At 33.9% G+C, this 21,198-nt stretch overlaps 3 protein-coding genes and 2 pseudogenes across 3 annotated transcripts; 3 read left to right on the forward strand and 2 right to left on the reverse strand.

Moving 5' to 3' along the window:
• The first annotated feature begins 432 nt into the window (after positions 1-432).
• On the forward strand, positions 433-2,647 carry LOC114753729 (uncharacterized). The gene is given in 3 exon segments (XM_028942438.1): positions 433-625; positions 628-656; positions 2,349-2,647. Coding segments are annotated over 3 exon segments (207 nt in total). The 5' UTR covers positions 433-516; the 3' UTR covers positions 2,418-2,647.
• Positions 2,648-4,481: 1,834 nt separating this feature from the next.
• Positions 4,482-8,810, reverse strand: LOC114753727 (uncharacterized; annotated as a pseudogene).
• A 2,289-nt stretch (positions 8,811-11,099) lies between these two features.
• On the forward strand, positions 11,100-11,534 carry LOC114753731 (uncharacterized). Its single transcript, XM_028942439.1, has one exon. The coding sequence runs from the start codon at positions 11,100-11,102 to the stop codon at positions 11,532-11,534; it is 435 nt and encodes a 144-aa protein (XP_028798272.1).
• Positions 11,535-11,754: 220 nt separating this feature from the next.
• On the reverse strand, positions 11,755-14,406 carry LOC114753726 (uncharacterized). The gene is made up of 2 exons (XM_028942437.1): positions 14,231-14,406; positions 11,755-12,649 (listed from the first exon to the last, which is right to left on the reverse strand). The coding sequence occupies exons 1-2, from the start codon at positions 14,316-14,318 to the stop codon at positions 12,066-12,068; spliced, it is 672 nt and encodes a 223-aa protein (XP_028798270.1). The 5' UTR covers positions 14,319-14,406; the 3' UTR covers positions 11,755-12,065.
• A 5,748-nt stretch (positions 14,407-20,154) lies between these two features.
• Positions 20,155-21,198, forward strand: LOC114753725 (uncharacterized; annotated as a pseudogene).

Below are 21,198 nucleotides of genomic sequence, written 5' to 3' on the forward strand. Positions count from 1 at the left end.
TTATGTAAATTAATTTTTTTATCATGTTCCGGTTTATATTTGCAAATTTTTTAATGATTTTTTTAAAGTTTTAAAATTTAATTCACTCATTAAATTTGACTTATTCATATTAAATTATTTTAATTTTATTGTATCACATGAAATCAGTTTTTTTAATTATTTTTCATTATTTATTAAAACTTATATCTATTTTACAATCAAACTTATTTTTACTCAAATCATAATTCAAATAACTCTTTGCCAATCTCACTTTTATAAACTAATTTTTTTGAACTCTAATTTAAATACAATTCAATTTATTTAATTTAGTTTTTATCTAATTTTATTTTTTTATAAATTAAATTAATAATAAATTACTTTTTCAGTCCCCGATCCAAACGGATGCAAAATCATTCTGCGTTTCTGACCGGCTTGTCCCCCATTCATATTTTTTTCCCGAGTCACGTGTCACCTAACCCCAAAGCTTCCTTCTCTCTTCCGGTGCGGAATCAAGGACGAGAAATTCTTCGATCGGCGATGAGCAGGCGAACAGGAACAGGCGATCCATCGGCTTTGACTCGGCTGGTAGAATCCGTCTTTGCATTTGTCAAATTCGCTGAGTTTGAGATCCTCTTCTTTCTTTTCTTGTTATCGCTTATGTTATCTTCAAAGACATTGTAAGTTCCTCCTTCCTTTCCCTTTCTGTGATTTAGACGTAAATTTCAATTTCTCTGGTGTACGGATATGAATACTTTCTTGTTCTGGATCAATTTGATTCTTGATGTTTAGTCTTAAGGAATAATTCGGATAGACCTAGACATTATCCTGTGTATATCTCAATGACGCACTGCTGATCTGTTGCCAGTGTTGTTCATTTTCACACAATTTCGCTGTTTGTAACTAACACAACTTCCTTGTGAATAAATAAATTCCATTTATATTGTCTCTCAGGTTAAAGATTCATCCTTGTCTTGGTGGAATTAATTGGACACGAAACATTTTATTGAGGTTTCAGTTATTTGTAGTAAATTGGTGGAAAGTTCTTTGGAAAGGTTAATGATTTATTCTCTAGTTTACAGAGAATTGTATCTATGGGTTGAGTGTTTGACATTACATAACTTGTTTCAAACCTGAAAGAATAACTACGGGGTTCTTTGATATGTAGAATATTAGGTATGAAAAGAGAAACAAAAGGAAGATCTAAGTGGAAGACGACTCTCGTCCGTTGCAAAAAATGAGTGATGAAAAGATACACATTGTTGGGTGATGATGAAGCCATAAGAGACCCTGCATATTTCTTTTTTTTTTTTTAACATTTTTTTTTGGGATAAAAAGTCAAAATATCATTAAAATGTTCATTTTCTGTTTAATAGAGATAACAGGAACATACTATACAGTTTTTTTTTTTGGGTGGTTTCTTTTCAATCGAGAGGGAGAGGGATACCATACGTGTCATAAAAATTTAATGGGAGTCCCTCTTTTAGGATGTATGTGTAACATGTGATACAATGATGGGGTTGTCAAAGATATTCCTTTATAAAGTTACAATTTTGTGGAATCATGCAAGTTAGATGTAGTTAGTTTGTTTCTTTCATAACTTGAAGCATCACTGTTGGATCAGCAATTGGTTCCCATTTTTAATAGAACAATGTCATATCCAATACTATTGGCTGACTTTAACAATCCCTGCCGCAGAAATCCGAAAACAATGACCGGAGTTTAAGTTCAGGAATGTACATACTAAGATTCCTCAGCTGTAGTTAGATACTACTTTTATTATTTCCAAAGCACGATAAGGTTGCTGATTAGGGCTGATGGCGACTGGGCAGAGGCAGAGAGGCCTTCCTAGTTTATTTCTGCAAACCTAGTCCCCTTTCCCATGTTTTAGATAGGGAGTAATTTACCTAGCCTTTGTCCTAAGGTGCAGAAATTTCTCCTATCACCTCTATATGGGGCAATACCAACGGAGATCTCACTAAAAGGGAAATTGCCATCCCTATCTAGGACAATAAGACGACCGCAACAGGTTTAGTACTGTCGTCCTCTTCATAGCTGAGTAATGAACTTGTGCAAGGTTTAGCACCGTCTCTGCATTACTTTGTTTTGTTGATGATGCTCAATTAATCATTTGTACTTAATATCTGGATCTTTATGTCACATTTTGTCTTGATAAGTTACTGAACTGGACTATTTGATCAATATTATTTCCAAATATTTGATTATTAATAGAGTATAATGACGTCGTTCAATCCATATATCCTACTCCACGATATCTTTAGTTCTCAATCTTCATATTTCCCTGTTCTCTGCCTGTTATCCGATAATTGCCTTTGCAAATAAATGTTAATAATTGATTATTTCCATTGCAGACATCAAGGCCTGAATACAATCAAATACTTGTGAAGAAGCCTGGCGGAATTGATCTTTGGCCTTACTAGAAGAGAAGTTTTTGTTTGAATATGTTGGATGTTAGCTTAGCATCAATCGTATGTTTAGTATGCCCTCCTATGACTGTGCAGGGTCCTTATCGTATTCATATGTTACATTAATTTTGTAAGCAAATCATATGACCCTTCGAAATTGTATACAGTTCCATTCACCACACAGGAATAGCAAAACCGAGTAGAAGAATTGCAACATTTCTGGGTTTTAAACCTCATCTCTATTCTACTTGTGTCTTCCGTTTGCCCCTTTGCATGATTAGTTATGCCTTATATATAGTGGTTTAATGCTGGTAAATGAACCTAACTTCCCTTTTATGATGATGATGATTTCCTTGATCTCCCCCCCCCCGGGGGGCCCCCAAAAAAAAACCAACAAAAAAATGGAAGAAGGCTTGATTGAGCTTTGAGTTGAACTGTTGATTAATGGAATGTAATAAGCATGAAATATTTTTTTTTAAAAAAAGTGAAGGAAACTGAAGAATACGTAATTTAAAAAACCAGAGTGTGAGTGAAGTAACTCCTTAATTCTTCGAGCAGAAAGAATTTATGAAGTTGTGTGAACTAGGATGAGTATTTGGTTTTTCGGTTCGGTTTTTTATGATAATCGAAATAACTGATTAACTAAATAGAGCGAATTTTAAACGCCGAACCGAACCGAATATAAATATATTTAAAGAGTTATATATACCCACATAAATATTTATTATAATAATATTTATTAAATATAAATATATAATATATTTATTTTGGTTTTTCGGTTATAACAGATTTTTTTTCCTACTAACCAAATCAAACACCAAAACCGAATTGTTAAGAAATAAAAATTGAATATATAACTGAACCGAAATAACCGAACCGAAAAACCGAAATCAAATTCGGTTCGGTTTTCGGTTACAGTTTGGTTTTACTTATTCCTAGTGTGAACCTAAGAAGGTGAATGAGCGAACTTGGTTCAATTCATTATATCCCTTTATTTTTTGACAACTATACGCCATTACCCCAATAATAATAAGCGCTCCAAATCACATATTTAGGCGGTCCTATACATTTTACTGAATTTTTTGTTTACTGAAACTCACGTCTGCGGACCATATCCCATTACATTCAAACAATGGGTTTCGCTTCCACTTTTATCCGACCCTCTTTTCTTCCTCCTCTTCAACATTTCTAAATTGTCTGCATGATACTGTGAACCTCCACCAAAGCCTTGATCGATCTTCCTTAAAGCTTAATCGCCAAAAAAAAGAAGGAAAAAGATAAGACAGAAGGCAAAAAAAAAAAAAAATTGGAGAAGAGGCACGAGAATGGTATTATGGTCAGAAAGCAAGGGGAAACAATTTAGAAGATGGATGTTGAGATCCTGTGATGATAAAGATTGAAGAAAGAGAAAATTCGGGAGATCAAGATGCAATGAGAATAAGAATGAGACCATAAAAGGAGAATATAATGAATAAAATTTAGAAACAGGTGAATAAAATTAATCTGTTTCTGATAAAATGTTTATTGGATTCAATCTGGGTTTAGACTGATAATAAAGCTTCATCCTTTCTATTCTTCATCGATGGAGAGAAGGATGAGGAGAGTATCTCCAGGCGAGAATGAGAAACGTTGAACAAGGGAAGGAGAGAAAAAGGAGAGTCTGATAAAAGAGGAGAGGCATCTGATTAAAAGTGTAAATTGTTTTTAGGTTCAGAGTGAACGATTTCAAGTTTGGGGAGTAGGCTGATCCTTCTAAAGGTTGACTACCGTAAGTCCGTAACCTATGAATGACGGCACAATTGTAATTTGCAAGCCATCCTTCAAGTCAGAACACTGTTAAGGTAACCTTACTTATGAGGCGTGTTTGTTGTACACGTGTAGATGCTTCTGATGAATACTTGACGCATCTCAGTCTCTTGACCATGTTATCCCTAGTTCCATACCTTGTTTCTACCAAAAGGAAATATGCTACAGTGACCTGACTTGTCTTTTCAGCACCCAGAAAATTAGAATCCACATCCAATGATCACGAGAATGCAGATTTTTGGACAATCTTAAGGTCACTTGCATAAAAAATAATGACTGATATGGTTCCTATAATGCTTCATATGCATATAAACACAGCGTTGCAATAATGTCAACAACAACGCTGAGGGTAATGTTATTTTCAAATGACTTGACCGTTTGGGATAAACATCTTACATATTTAGACTCACAAATAAAAACCACACAATATCTTTAACAAATCATTCAAATCTCAAATAAGATACTTGCCGACGGGAGACACATCATTACACTTTTAGAACTTCCATTATCCAATACAGTTTTTGTGCAGCTGCATCTAGTCTTTTTTGCTCACCTCATTTGCCCTGGCTGGTTCATTCGAGCCAGACGGATTTATATGCTTTTTCACCTCATTTGTGTTGGCTGGTTCACTCAAGCTAGACGGATCTATAAGCCTTTCCACAGCAACTTTGGCTACATCACGGCGTACTCCAATATCAGAAACAAGACGGCTAATACAGTACATGCCACAACCAACTAGTGCCAGACCACTAAAACTGGTAGTCAAGAAGCGGAGTGGTGAAGAAACTACTGCACTAACAGCAGCCACATATGATGCTGCCTGCCCACTCCGGCCTACACTAATGTTTGTGCTCACAAGAAGGCCTGTTTTGCAGTAAATTGCAAAGTCTTCACAGTTGTTTTTGAAGACATTGTAGACTCCAAATCCATTTTGAAGAAGATATCTAGCACGGTGGAGGACATCTTCAGGTGGGTCAGATGGGGCAAGTGTGCATGTGCCTCCTCGAGCTTTGGCAATGAAAAATGCCGGTGAGACACCATACTCAAAGCGATATAGATGACCACCAAAGAGAAAACAGTCCAAGCATGAAGAAATGACACCATGAAGCCTTGATTGGTCGCCGCATTTTGGACATGGATTGTCAGCAGAATGAGTGGGAGATGAACTCAAATGAGACGGTCCAAGATAGTTCCTGTGCCAATTTCTTGACCTCCTCTAGTGAAGTGGATCACCATTTCCTCGCCAACATATATTCCTGTTATCTTATACAAAAAGCAATAACCAATGCAAAATAGCCATTTCAGTATAGTTAAGAAAGAAAAAAACGATCCTTGCCAATCCAAAAGAAGATTTACAGAATTTTAAATGCGGTTTCAAAAACAACTATAGCATGCAAAAAGTTCGAAGGTTGCTCGGTCATAGTATGGATAAATAAGGACATCTAGGACCTATTGCTGTATTCTGCGGATACTATTTCTGCCACTCCTGCTAATATGTTCTTTGGTAAAAATACCCAATGCAAGGAATTCAACCTGAAGTTCCTGAATTGCTGCTCAATGGCTCATATATATATATAGGGTTAAGGTGCACCCAACACCCCCAAGTATTTTGTCAGGTGCACCCAGTGGCTTGAAGTAATTTATGGTGCAATTTTGCCCTCAAAGTAATTAAAATGGTGCACCGGTATCCCATGCTAACAGATCTGTTAGTTTGACCGTTAAATTGATGAGTCAGCACAAGTTTGACCAAAATAATCTGACGTGGCATGTCTAATAAGCAGGTGACGTGGAATTTTTTCCGGGTTAAAGTGCATCCAGCACCCCTAAGTATTTTTTCAGATGCACCCAGTGACCTAAAGTAATTTATAGTGCAATTTTGCCCTCAAAGTAATTAAAATGGTGCACCGGTATCCTATGCTAACAGATCTGTTACTTTAACTGTGAAATTGATGAGTCAGCACAAGTTTGACCAAAATAATCTGACCTGGCATGTCTAATAAGCAGGTGACATGACTTTTCTTGTTAATTCCATTGTTTTGTCTGAATATTACTCCTTTGATCCTATTTATAAGGCACTTCCAGCATGTTTCACACATACCAAGAAAAACCTTAAATTTCATTAACTCTCATTTAAATTTTAATAACTTTTCAACTTTATCCCTATTTAATATACATTATATCTCATGTAAACAAAGTCAATACAATAATAAATGAGGGGTAAATTTGCATATTCATACAAAAAATTTCTCTCAGTGCCTTATAAATAGGACCAAAAAATATCTTCTCTCTCTACCCTATAAATAGGACCAGAAGAGTATCTCTGAAAAAATTTCTTACTCTGAAAAAAATTCCAAGAGCCGAAGAGAGCATTTACTAAACAGAGAAAACAAAACAATGGCAGACGAAAAAAATTCCACTTCACCTGCTTATTAAACATGTCACGTCAGATTATTTTGGTCAAACTTGTGCTGACTCATCAATTTCACAGTTAAAGTAACAGATCTGTTAGCATAGGATACCGGTGCACCATTTTAATTATTTTAAGCCATTGGGTGCACCTGAAAAAATATTTGGGGGTACTGGATGCACCTTAATTCCGAAAAAATTCCACGTCACCTGCTTATTAGACATGCCACGTCAGATTATTTTAGTCAAACTTGTGCTGACTCATCAATTTAACAGTCAAACTAACAGATCTGTTAGCATGGGATACCGGTGTACCATTTTAATTACTTTGAGGGCAAAATTGCACCATAAATTACTTCAGCCACTGGGTGCACCTGGCAAAATACTTGGAGGTGTTGGATGCACCTTAACCTATATATATATATATATATACTGCGTATCTCAAACAGAGTCTGAAATAGGCAGCATTAATTCCCCCCCCCCCCCCATTTTCTTGATGTCAAAAACAAGCTTGGCCTGTGCTAATAACTAAGAAAAGCTCAACATCAAAAGACATAATTATTCTATATCCATGAATATATTTTTTTAAAAATCTCCTAACCCAACAGCCCAATTCTTCAATCATAAGTGAATAACAACACGAACCATAACTTAAACCATATGACAGAAGTCCAGAAACCAGAACATCTATCCATAATATTTTATAACAATATGTTCCTGTAGTCTCGTTGGTCAATCCACTGGAACTGTAATTCTGATGATTAAGAACTTCTAACTTTCGGAAGAAAAATATGCAACAGGATCACAGCCACAACACTCATCATCAAAATACCACTTTCAAGTCTCCCTTTTTCTTGGTAAAACGTTAATTTACTTTGCACATGCAAACTTCCAAGGAGAACATTGAGACAATATGCTCTCATTCCTTAAATCCACAGGGCCTGTGTAAAATCTTCAAATATTGCAGTCAAACAAGAAAAACTCTGCCGTCAAAATTTGGGAACTTCCAGCTTCAAATGCATAAGCATCATTGCACCACCACTAAACGTCCCTCATAGTGTATAATACAAATAATGTCACTTGATTCAGGAATATTGCAGCTACCATGGAAGTAACCTAAGCCACTGGGGTTTCTTACTGGGGGTTGACAGAAGTAGCCTAAATTTCAGATTGGCTCTCCTACTTGTGCTGGGATCATTTTGCAAAACGGCAGTAAGAGTTCACACCAGTAACCACACGAAAGCTAACGTTAGACGTTGAAATGCTCAAGCATTGTTGCTAACCCTTCGCGAGCTTGTAAAATGAATTACCATTTTACTGTGCGCTAGTTTTTCTTATTAGGCATCCTAATAAAATTCGCGGCGAATCCCACACAATGTTGCTGGACCAAGTCCTATCACTCGTAAATTATCAAACCAGCGCTCTTACATCACGAGCTTAAGAAATTTCAACAAAATACAACCTCCCATCCACTCAAATTTTTTGCTTTTTGTAGTTACATCCACTTAAAATTTTTTATATAAATAACACATGCAAAAGATCGATATCACCTAGGAACTTAACATATAATAATCCGTAAACGACACAACGCAAACTTGCAAATTTGACCAAGAAAGTTTAATCGATAAACAGAGATATCTAAATAATCTAATATTTATGATGAAATTAAACGGAACAGCCCCTATTCCCGCCAATCAAACAAACCCAGAAACCAAAGCATAACCAGAACCTGCATAAGAATCCCATAAAAGGGGGCGAAACCCCAATAAACTGTCCTGTAGAAAACACAAAAAGCAAAACTGGAACTCGGAAAGAACCACAGAGTAACCCGATTAAAATTACACACATCAATGACCAATAGGAAAGCAGAAAACAGAAAGTAATTGAGGAGGATAAGGAGAAAAAGGATGACCATGATGCGCATAAATGTGTGCCTCCCTCCACGAGTAAATGTGGTCACCAGGCTTCAGTTCTTCCCGATCGATCCTGTTCGAGAGCACTCCCATGATCCCTCACTCTGGGTTTGTTCACCAACAACAGATCCCTCTCCTAACTCTCGGATTTGTAAGGCTGAAGAAAGCAAGGGAATTTAATGACTCTCACTGCCGGAAAAGGAGAGGGAAAGAGAAATCGAGCGAGGAAGCAAGTGGATTAAAAGCAAATGTTTTCGTTCATTCCTTCGTCCCTAAGCCTGGGCTTGGGAGAATAAATAAGGCACAAGCCACAAGAATAACTCTGCTTAGAAATTCAAAAAAAAAAAAAAAAAGTTGAAGCTAGTTATATTCACTTCATCATGAATATATGTGTGATCAGGTGACTTGGCGTAATGAATGTGAAGGATTTGACTACAATATTTTTCACAATAAAAATATTTATTAGTTAAAAAAGACATCTTGTTGCTTTTAAATCAAAGTAAGAAATTTTGGCCAAAAAATCAAAATAAGAAATTTCTTATGTTTTTTTACTTCAGAAAAAAAGATATCTTTCCAAAGGGAACCAAATGACAAAATAATTTTCAAATAAATTAATTACTTATTTTTAAGCTACAAAATAAATATTGAAATACTAATTATAAAATATAAGAATTATGATGTTTGTAAAAAATTTTTCCCTATATGTCAATTGGCATCTAATTTTATAGGCACAAATTGTTCACACAGTTTAAATTTTAACTTTATTTAGGAAAATTAGAGTATTTCTGAAAATTAAAAAAAAAACAGAGAGCAAGAGGAAAAATCTCTGTTAATGCACAAAGTATAAAAGGCAAGGGAATATTCTTTTAAACGTTGCTGTGGCATTTTGTTTTTGTTACCCAAAACTCACGATAGAAAATCTCCGCCTTGGATTTTTCTTACATTGAGGTTGTTAGACAACAAAATAACGTCTTTTTACATTTTAAGTTAACAAGGTAAACCTATTTATTTTGGCTGTTAATGATGACAGATTTTGTACTAACTTTTCAAAAAGACTAATATTAATAATATTCGAATTCCACTATATTTATTAATACTCCTATTATATATATAATCTATTTACAGTAACTTGCATCTGATTAATGGAAATTGCATATCAAATAAATGTGGAAAAAATCACAAGAATAAGCAAATCATTATAAATACGTCCCATGCATTAGTAAATAGGATGGGATTTTAGAGGATGTTTGTTCAGCTTTTTGAGAAGAAAAGATAAAATTTGAAGCATAATTATTATTGCTGTTTTATTAATATAAAATAATATTACGGTTTTAAATATAAGATTATTATACACATTACAAAAAAGATCTTATATTTATAAGGTCTTATATTTAGAATCGAAGAAGTATATTTATGTTCAATAAGATTGACAAAACTACATTGAAGGAGTATGTAATAACATTTGTTACAAAATCATCGAGATTTCACAAGAAGATCATAGATATTGGTGACATTTTGAAACAATCATTGGCATAATTGTTATACCATTATTTCAGTTAATTTGGGGTTAATAAATTTAATTTATTTTAAGTAATTTTATATGATATGAGATAAATATAAGTTCTGTTTTGCATAAAAATAACTTTTAAAAGTGGCCTCAAACATAGTCGAAAACATTTTGATTTGTTAGCCCACAAGTAATATTACAATTGAAGTGGCAACCCCCTTAGAAGCAAAAGTACATTTTAACTCAATCTTATTTTATTTCTTATTTATAATAATATTACTCTCTGGATCTTAATATAAAGTTAGTTGATTAATTTGAATACATTAAAAAAATTAATTAAATTAATTATTTGTGATAAATATGTGTTGTCTTTTCTAAAATATCCTTACTAATCAAATATATTGACTAGAATTACCATTATTATAAGAAATATCTTAAAAAAATAATAAATATAAAAAACAAAACGAACTGATGTTTTATAGTTAAAACTAAAATAAAAATCAAATAAATTCTTATATTAAGATAGTATTTATATAAGAACAAAATATCCCTTAGATTTGGAAAATAATAAAACCAAAAGGTTAAAGTATACATTTAGTCTTTTGACTTTGAACAAGATTTTAATTTAATTCTTTAATCTTAAAAAGTATACTTTTAGTCCTTCAATCTTAAAATTTTTAAAAAAAATGAAGACACTAAGATCTTACGTGTTAGATAACATATTCTCAAATATTAACATATTAAATTTAACTTTCAAAAAATTCATGATTGTTACAAAAATATTATTAAAACCTAACGAGTTTAGAATTAAAGAACTAAATATTTGTCTTTTACAGTTAAAAATCAAGTTAAAACTTAAAACATTATATAAAATTAAAAGACTCCGTATATAAATTTTGGTCAAACTAAAAAATTTGAAACCTGGAAGTCCAAGCGTCCTGACCTTTTAGCTCTTTTTAAAAAAGTCCACCCAACTTCCGACAAATATTTGTGTGCTTCCCTGCCCCGTCCATATTTGGCTACCCTTCTCCTCTCTATTCTTGTGGTCGGCAATCCTCCTCCGTCATGGTCGCCCCTCCGTCGTGCTGTTTCCTGCTACACATCGCTGCCGCCTTATGGCTTTTCTCCTTTTTTATTTGTGCTACCGCCAGGTCGTCCAGAACTTTCTCCATCTCCTCCTACTTCTTCTCCCTCCGCCGCCCTTTCGATGATTCAAACCCTACTCAAACCCTTAGTCCCTCCACCCACATCAGATTCTTCATCCCCGTCTACGTCGTTTCCAATACCGACGATAAGCCCTCATTCAGCACTGAGATTTTCTTCGATCGCGGCCTTCCTGCCCGCCCAGTCGAGAAGGAGCTGGAAATTGAGCCCCGTGCTTCGAATATGCCCATGCCCTTTGGGTTCTCTTCCGATGATTTTAGCTCCCTCCGTGGTCGGACCAAGGACATTCTAAGTGTTATTGTGGCTTTGCTCTTCGGCGTGAATGTGAAACGTTAAATAAGGGAAAGAGAGAGAGAGGAGAGTCTGATAAAAGAGGAGAGGATGTCGCGGCTAAAACATTAAGAAGAGAGAGAAATGTCGAGAGGAGTGGATCGAAAAACCAGACATTCTACATCAAATGATCATGAGAATGCGGGTCGTTGAACATCTTAAGGTCACTTTCATGACTAATGACTGATATGGTTCCTGTAATTCTTCATATACATATAACAGAGCATTGCAATGATGTCAACGACAATGCGGAGGGTAATGTTATTTTTAAATGACTTGATCATTTGTTGATAAACATCTTACATATTTAAACTCACAAATAAAAACCACACAATATCTTTAACAAACCGTTCAAATTTCAAATAAAATACTCACCAACGGGCGACACACCATTACACTTTTAACACTTGCATTATCCGATACAGTTTTTGTGCACCTGCATCTAGTCTTATTTTGCTCACCTCATTTGCCCTGGCTACTTCATCCGAGCCAGACGGGTTTACAAGCTTTTCACCTCACTTGTGTTGGCTGGTTCATTCAGCCTTGATGGCTCGCAAGACTTTCCACAGGAACTTTGACTACATCACGGCGTACTCCAATATCAGAAGCAAGACGGCTAACACAGTACATGCCATAACCGAAGATACCGCCAGCAGCAAAAGTAGCAGCTAATAAGTATGATGATGCCTGCCCACTCCGGCCTACACCGATGTTTTTGCTCACAACAAGGCATGTTTTGCAGTAAATTGCGAAGTCTTCACAGTTGTTTTTGAAGACATTGTAGACGCCAAATCCATTTTGAAGAAGATATCTAGCACGGTGGAGGACATCTTCAGGTGGGTCAGATGAGGCAAGTGTGCAGGTTCCTGGTCGAGCTGCCATAAAAAATGCTGCTGAGACACCATACTCAAAGCGGTATAGATCACCACCCATGAGAAAACAATCCAAGCATGAAGAAATGACTCCACGAAGCCTTGATTGGCCGCCGCATTTTGGACATGGATTGGCAGCAGAACGAGTGGAAGATGAACCCCGAAAGAAACGGTCCCAGAAAGTTCCTGGGCCACTTTCTTGACCTCCTGTAGTGAAGTTGATCACCATTCCCTCGCCAACATATATTCCTGTTGTACAAAAAGCAATAACCAATGCAAAATAGCCATTTCAGTATAATTAAGAAAGAAAAAAAACGATCCTTGCCATTCCAAAAGAAGATTTGCAGAATTTTAAAATGTGGTTTCAAAAAAACAACTACAGCATGCGAAAAGTTCGAAGGTTGCTCGATCATAGTATGGACAAATAAGGACATCTAGAAATTGTGATAATTAAGAACTTCTAACTTTCGGAAGAAGAATATGTAACAGGATCACAGCCACGGCACTCATCATAACAATATCACCTTTGTGCCTGTTTGAAAGGGCTTACGTTAGACTCAAAGTGACTTATTTTGGGCAGAAGCCTGATTGAGAAATGGAGTGCAGTTTGGAAGGATTTAAACCCAATTGAACTCATCTTTCATAAGCTCATTGTACAGTTCGTTTCCCAGAACTTGGAAGTTGGATCTTAATTTTGAAGAGTTTATTGGACCATTGATGTGTTAGAGCTTATTGCCCTGTTAATATTTTTCTCTTACTTTTGCCATATTATTTCCTCATATTCCTTTCTTGGTTTTTTTCGACCAGCGCTTGCCACCTCAAGTAAACAGATTCTTCATGATGACATATTACTGATCAATTTAAATTCATTCCTAGAGTGAGCAAAACAGGGATAGTCAAAGAATTTAATGTTTTCAAATTTAACTCATTCATAAAATTTTGCTTCTTCATATTAAATTAATTTAAATTTATTATATTATGTCAATTCATTTTTTTTAATCACGTTTTGTTTTATATTTAAAATATTTTGTATGATTTCTCTAAATTTTAAAATTTAATTCACTTATTAAATTTCACTTCTTTGTATTAAATTCATTATATTATGTAAATTCATTTTTTAATCATGTTTCACTTTATATTTAAAATTTTTTTTATGATTTTGCTAAATTTTTAAAATTTTATTCACTAATTAAATTTCACTTCTTCATATTAAATTAATTTAAATTCATTATATTATGTAAAATTATTTTTTAATAATATTTTATTATTTATTAAAACTCATATCCATTTTAGTAATTTTACATTCCATTCATTCAATATCTGTTTGGATCATAGTAAAAATTCTTTGTAAACATGTTTTACGTAAATTAAGACAAAACTATTCTCACATACTTATCTCGTGTTATAAACTACTTATAAGTTATTCCATTTTCCTTTCTGCAATCACATCCACTTAAAATCTTTTATATAACTAACACATGCAAAAGATCGATGTCACCTGGGAACTTAACATATAATAATCCCTAAACGACACAACACAAACTTGCAAATTTGACCAACAAAGTTTAAACGATAAACAGAGATATCTAAATAATCTAATATTTATGATGAAATTAAACGGAACAGCCGCTATTCCCGCCAATCAAACAAACCCAGGAACCAAAGTATAACCAGAACCTGCATAAGAAACACATATAAAAAACACAAAAAGCAAAACTGGAATTCGGAAAGAACCCGACACAGTAACCCGATTAAAATTACACGCATCAATGACCAATAGTAGAGCAGAAAACAGAAAGTAATCGAGGAGGATAAGGAGAAAAGGATGACCATGATGCGCATAAATGTGTGCCTCCCTCCACGAGTAAATGTGGTCACCGGGCTTCAGTTCTTCCCGATCGATCCTCTTCCCTTGCATGATCCCTCACTCTGGGTTTGTTCGCCAACTTAACTCTCGGATTTATACGGCTGAAGAAAGCAAGGGAATTTAATGACTCTCGCTGTCGGAAAAAGGAGAAATCGAGCGAGGAAGCAAGTGGATTAAACGCAAATGTTTTCGTTCATTCCTTCGTCTCTACGCCTGGGCTTGGGAGAATAAATAAGGCATAAGCCACGAGAATAACTCTGCTTAGAAATTCAGAAAACAACGTACAACGTAAAGCTAGTCATATCCATTTCATCAAGCTGTCTCGTCACAGTACTTATTTCTGAAATTATTATTATTTAATTATAAATTCATATAAACATAAACATAAGATACATAATTATGTATGGCTAGATAATTTAATGTAATGAATATGAAAGATTTGACTAAAATATTTTTTATGATAAAAACATTTATTAGCTAAAAGTCTAAAACAGACATCTTTTTGCTTTTAAGTCAAAATAAAAAAATGTTGGCAAAAAGTACAAAATATGAAAAGGAAATCCAATGGAAAAATAATTTTCAAATAAATTAATTACTTATTTTTATTCTATAAAATAAATATTGAAATACTATTTACAAAATACAAAAATTATGCTTGTAAAAATTCTTTTTTCCCCCCTATATGCTAATTTGGTATCTAATTTTATAGGCACGAATTTTTGACAAAGTTGAAATTTCAACTTTATTTAAGAAAAAATAGAGTATTTTTCAAAATTACAAAACGGAGAGTAAGAGGAAAAATCCCCCCTAATGCACAAAGTGCAGAAGGCAAAGAAATATTCTTTTAGACGCTGCGGTGGTATTTTGTCCTTGTTACTTACCCAAATCTCACGATAGGGAATCTCCACCTTGGATTTTTCTTATATTGAGGTTGTTAGACAACAAAATATCGTCTTTTTACATTTTAAGTTCACATTAACAAGGTGAACCAATTTATTTTTGGCTTTTAATGATAACAAAGATTTTGTACTAACTTTTTTCAAAAAACTAATACTGTTAATAATATTCCAATTCCACTATATTTATTAATACTCCTATTATATACTACCTCCGGTCCTAATTATGAGAGTTAGCTGACTAATTTTAAGAAATTAAGGAAAGAAGTTAAGTTAAGTTATTTGTAATAAACATGTGTTATCTTTTTTAAAATATCTTTACTAATTAAGTGTGTTGATTAGAACTATTATTGTTAGAAAGATTATCTTTAAAAAAATGTATAAATATGAGAGACAAAGTAGATTAGAGTCTTATATTTAAGATCAAAATAAAAGTAAAAAAAATCTTATATTAAGGATCGGAGGTGGTATATAATCTATTTACAATAACTTGCATCTCATTAATGGAAATTGCATATCAAATAAACGTAGAAAAGATCACAAGAATAAGCAAATCATTATAAATACGTCTGATGCATTAGTAAATAGATAGGATTTTAGATGATGTTTGTTCAGAATTTTGAGGAAGAAAAGATAAAATTTGAGGCATAATTATTATTGCTGTTTTATCAATATAAAACATATTTATATTCAATAAGATTGACAAAATTACATTGGAGGAGTATGTAATAACATCTGTTACAAAATTATTGAGATTTCACAAGAAGATCATAGATATTGGTGACATTTTGAAACAACCGTTCGCATAATTGTCATACCATTATTTCAGTTAATTTAGGGCTAATTAATTTAATTTATTTTAAGTAATTTTTTAAGTAATTTTGCGTGATATGAGATAAATATAAGTTCCGTCTCGCATGAAAATAACTTTTAAAAGTGGTCTCAAACTTAGTCGAAAACATTATGATTTATTAGTCCGCAAGTAATATTAAAATGATTTAATTATTTACAATAAATATGTGTTGTTTTTTCTAAAATATCCTTACTAATAAAATATATTGGTTAGAATTATCATTATTATAAGGACTATCTTAAAAAAATAAATAAATATAAGAAACAAAATGAACTGAGGTTTATATTTAAAACTAAAATAAAAATCAAATAAATTCTTATTAAGATAGTATTTATATAAGAACAAATATCCCTTAGATTTGGAAAATAATAAAACCAAAAGGCTAAAGTATTCATTTAGTCTTTTGATTTATATAAGATTTCAATTTAACTTCTTTACCTTAAAAAGTAAAATTTTTTTAAAAAATGAGGACACTAAGATCTTACATGTTGATAACATATTTTCAAATGTTAGTATATTAAGTTTAATTTTCAAAACATTCATGAGTGTTACAAAAATCATTAAAACTTAATGAGTTTAGGATTAAAGAACTAAATATTTGTCTTTTAAATCAAAAGATCAATTAAAACATTATACTAAGTTAAAAACCCGAATATTACTTTGGTCAAGCTAAAATTTTGAAACTTGAAGTCCAAGCGTCCTTACCTTTCAGCTCCTTTAAAAAAGTCCAGCCAACTTCCAACAAATATTGTTGTGCTTCCCTGCCCCGTCCATATTTGGCTACCCTTCTCCATCTATTTTTGCGGTTGGCAATCCTCCTCCTCCTCCTCCTCATGGCCGCCTCTCCGTCGCGTTGTTTAAACTGCAGCAGATCGCCGGTCGCCTTATGGCTTTTCTCCTCCTTTTTATTTGCGCTCCTAAAAAAGCCAGGCCGTTCAGGACTTTCTTCATCGGCTCCTACTTCTTCTACTCCCCCGCCCCCTCTATTTTTGATTCAGCCCTCCTCACCTCTCCCTTACTTACCTTCACCCCCCGCCTTATCCTTCACATTAGTGTCCTTCGTCAAGCCCGTTTTACCCACATCAGATCCTTCGTCCCCGTTTACGTTCATTTCCATACCGACGATAAACTCTCATTCAGCGCTGAGATTTTCTTCGATCGCGGCCTTCCTGCCCGCCGCGTCGAGAAGGAGCTGGAAATTGAGCCCCGGCTTCGAATTTGCCTGTCCCGTTTGGGTTCTCTTCCTATGATTTCAGCTCCTCCTCCGTGATCGGACCAAGGACATTCTAAATGTTGTTGTGGCTTTGCTCTTTGGCGTGAATGTGAAACGTTGAGTAAGGGGGGGAGAGAGAGAGAGAGAGAGGAGAGTCTGATAAAAGAGGAGAGGATGTCGTGGTAAACATTAAGAAAAGAGAAATGTCGAGAGGAGTGGATCGAAAAACCGGACATTCTACATCAAATGATCATGAGAATGCGGGTCTTTGAACATCTTGAGGTCACTTTCATCACTAATGACTGATATGGTTCCTCTAATTCTTCATATACATATAACAGAGCATTGCAATGATGTCAACGACAATGCGGAGGGTAATGTTATTTTTAAATGACTTAATCGTTTGTTGATAAACATCTTACATATTTAAACTCACAAATAAAACCACACAAATCTTTAACAAAGCGTTCAAATTTCAAATAAAATACTCACCAACGGGCGAGACACATCATTACACTTTTAAGACTTGCATTATCCAATACAGTTTTTGTGCACCTGCATCTAGTCTTATTTTGCTCACCTCATTTGCCCTGGCTTCTTCATCCGAGCCAGACGGGTTTACAAGCTTTTCACACTCACTTGTGTTGGCTGGTTCATTCAGCCTTGATGGCTCGCAAGACTTTCCACAGGAACTTTGGCTACATCACGGCGTACTCCTATATCAGAAGCAAGACGGCTAACACAGTACATGCCCTAGCCGGAGCTGCCCCCGGAAATGCCGCCAGCGCCTGCCTACTCTGGCGAACACGGCCTGTTTTGCAGTAAATTGCGAAGTCTTCACAGTTGTTTCCGAGGACATTGTAGTCGCCAAATCCATTCTGACGATGATATCTAGCACGGTGGAGGACATCTTCAGGTGGGTCAGATGAGTCAAGTGTGCAGGTGCCTGGTCGAGCTGCAATAAAAAATGCTGCTGAGACACCATACTCAAAGCGGTATAGATCACCACCCATGAGAAAACAATCCAAGGTTGAAGAAATGACTCCACCAAGCCTTTGTATTGAATTAACAAGTTCGTGACAGCATAAGAGACGAACTTGTTAATTCAATACAAAGATAGTAGTTATGTCTTATTTATTTCCTTTTATTATAGATTGTAATATGTAGTTAAAAACAAAACCTATTACAAATGCTTTGTATCGATGTATTATCTTAATTATTATGACATTTCTTTATTTATATTTCTTTTATTAATATTATACCTTATATTCTCAAGCTAATTATTACTTACTTTAATAATTAATTTAATAAATTGTTTTAAGACGTATTTATTCTATTTTATCAAACAATATCATCCCATTTTATGTTTATAATCTTCATGAAAAATACATGATTTTCTATTTGCAACAAAATAATTCATCTTCTCTAAAATATTTTTACTCTTATATTTTATGAATATATATATGTGGTGACAATTAATTAATTAATTGTATTAAACATCAGAGGTTATTATACATGTAGTATGTTATTACAAAAAGTGTGTGAAAAATGTTATGGGATTTCACGTTTAAAATCTTTAAAGAAATTAATTTTTCTATTAGCAAAAAAAAATTCATTTTTCTATAAACATATTTAATATTATGTTTTAAAATATATATACACATATTAATTATATATTATTATATTATCTTATATATTATTAATTATGTTAGTAAAAAATTTTTCATTAACAATTTTATTTCTTCAAATCAAAATATATCATAAAATCTATCCCTTATATAATTATCATATTAACTTATACCCTTTTTAGTAATTTTTACATATAAAAAGTGCTTCTTATAACTATCCAAAAACCAAAACCATGGTTTTGGAAAAAGCAAAATTTTTTGTGCTTTTGGAGAAAAAGAAAGTGTGAGAGCCTATAGGATATGTATCTTGTTGTTTTTTTTTATAAACATATTTTTTTATAAACATATTAATCTTATATTTTATAAATATATATATACATATTTTATTTATTAATTATATTATCTTATGTATTATTAATTATGTTGGTAAAAAATATATTATTAACAATTTTATTCCTTCAAATTAAAATATATCATAAAATCTACTTTTTCTGTAATTATCATATATAACTTATATATTTTTTTAGTAATTTGTATATATAAAAGTGCTTCTGATAACAATTATCCAAACACTATCACTTCTCAGAATCACTTTTTTTACAAAATCTATTCTTCACAGAATCTATTCTCCCCAAAATCTATTCTCCAGAATTACTTTTTCAAACCACAGTTTGGTTCATCTAAACACACCCTTAGACCGGCGATCTAGTCGAAAACATTATGATTTATTAGTCCACAAGTAATATTAAAATGATTTTTACAATTGAAGGCCAATATTACTTTAGAGCGGCGATCCCCTTAGAAGCAAAAGTACATTTTAACTCAATCTTATTTAATTTTTTATTTTAATAATAAAATTTAATATAAAAATTAGTTGACTATTTGAATATATTAAAAAATTAATTAGATTAATTATTTTGTAATAAATATGTGTTGTCTTTTCTAAAAATATTCTTACTAATTAAATATATATTAACTAGAATTATTGTTATTATAAGAATTATTTTTTTAAAAAAGGACAAGTATAAGAAACACCAATGAATTAGATTGTATATCTAGAACTAAAATAAAAATCAAACGAATGCTTATATTAAACATCAGAAATAATATTATATAAGAACAAAATATCCCTTAGATTTGGAAAATAAAAATTATCAATGATCTGGTAATCCGATAACATAAAAATTCTTCTCTAAAACCAAAAAAGTTGAAACTTGCAGTCCACGCGTCTTGACCTTTCAGCCCTTTTTAAAAAAGTCCACCCAACTTCCAACAAATATTTGTGTGCTTCTTGCCCCGTTCATACTTGGCTACCCTTCTCCCTCTATTTTTGCGGTTGGCAATCCTCCTCCTTCTCCTCCGCCATGGCCGCCTCTCCGTCCCGTTGTTTCCTGCTGCAGATCGCCGCCGCCTTATGGCTTTTCTCCCTTTTTATTTGTGCTACCGCCAGGCCGTGCAGAACTTTCTTCATCTCCTCCTACTCCTTCTCCCTCCGCCGCCCTTCCGACGATTCAAACCCTACTCAAACCCTTACTACCTTCACCCACATCAGATCCTTCATCCCCGTCTACGTCGTTTCCAATACCAACGATAAACCCTCATTTAGCGCTGAGATTTTCTTCGATCGCGGCCTTCCTGCCCGCCCCGTTGAAAAGGAGCTGGAAATTGAGCCACGTGCTTCGAATTTGCCTGTCCCCTTGGGTTTCTTCCTATGATTTCAGCTCCCTCCGTGATCGGACCAAGGACATTCTAAGTGTTGTTGTGGCTTTGCTCTTCGGCGTCGGATGTGGCGCCCTTACCGCTGCTACCATGTATTTGGTGTGGTCTCTGTTTGCTAACCGCTATGAGTTTGGTTCTTATGATGATTATGTCGATGAGGATGATAATGATGATGGCGTCGAAAGCCCCAAGAAAATGGGGTACGTAAAGATTCCGGCAGCTGAGTCCGTGCCTGCACCAGCCAAAAAGCAGTATGAGAGTAGCTACTCATGTAACCGACGTTTCGAGCGTGGGTCAAATGAATTGTCCTTGCGACCCTATTGTGGATTGTTAATAAGCATACTATAATCTAATAGAAAACGGGCAAACTTATGGTCTGTTCTAGTGTCTGCTAGTGACATGATTACTGTTCTGCTTATGATTCACGTACTAAGATTCACGTACTAAGCACTGAAATCTCGTCTGTTGTATTTTTACTATCAGTTCTCGTTGGGATTCTTCCTTTCGAATGCTATTAGTCTATAATATTATATATCGACTACTTATGAATTATGATTATCTCAAGTTTGGATTTATCATATGTGGGTTCCTGAATTCTATATCATCAATTCATTACATTGTA

The sequence above is a fragment of the Neltuma alba genome, unplaced genomic scaffold (genome assembly GCF_004799145.2).
Source record: "Neltuma alba isolate B1F8T4 unplaced genomic scaffold, ASM479914v2 tig00008094_pilon, whole genome shotgun sequence".
Taxonomy (NCBI): Eukaryota; Viridiplantae; Streptophyta; class Magnoliopsida; order Fabales; family Fabaceae; genus Neltuma; species Neltuma alba.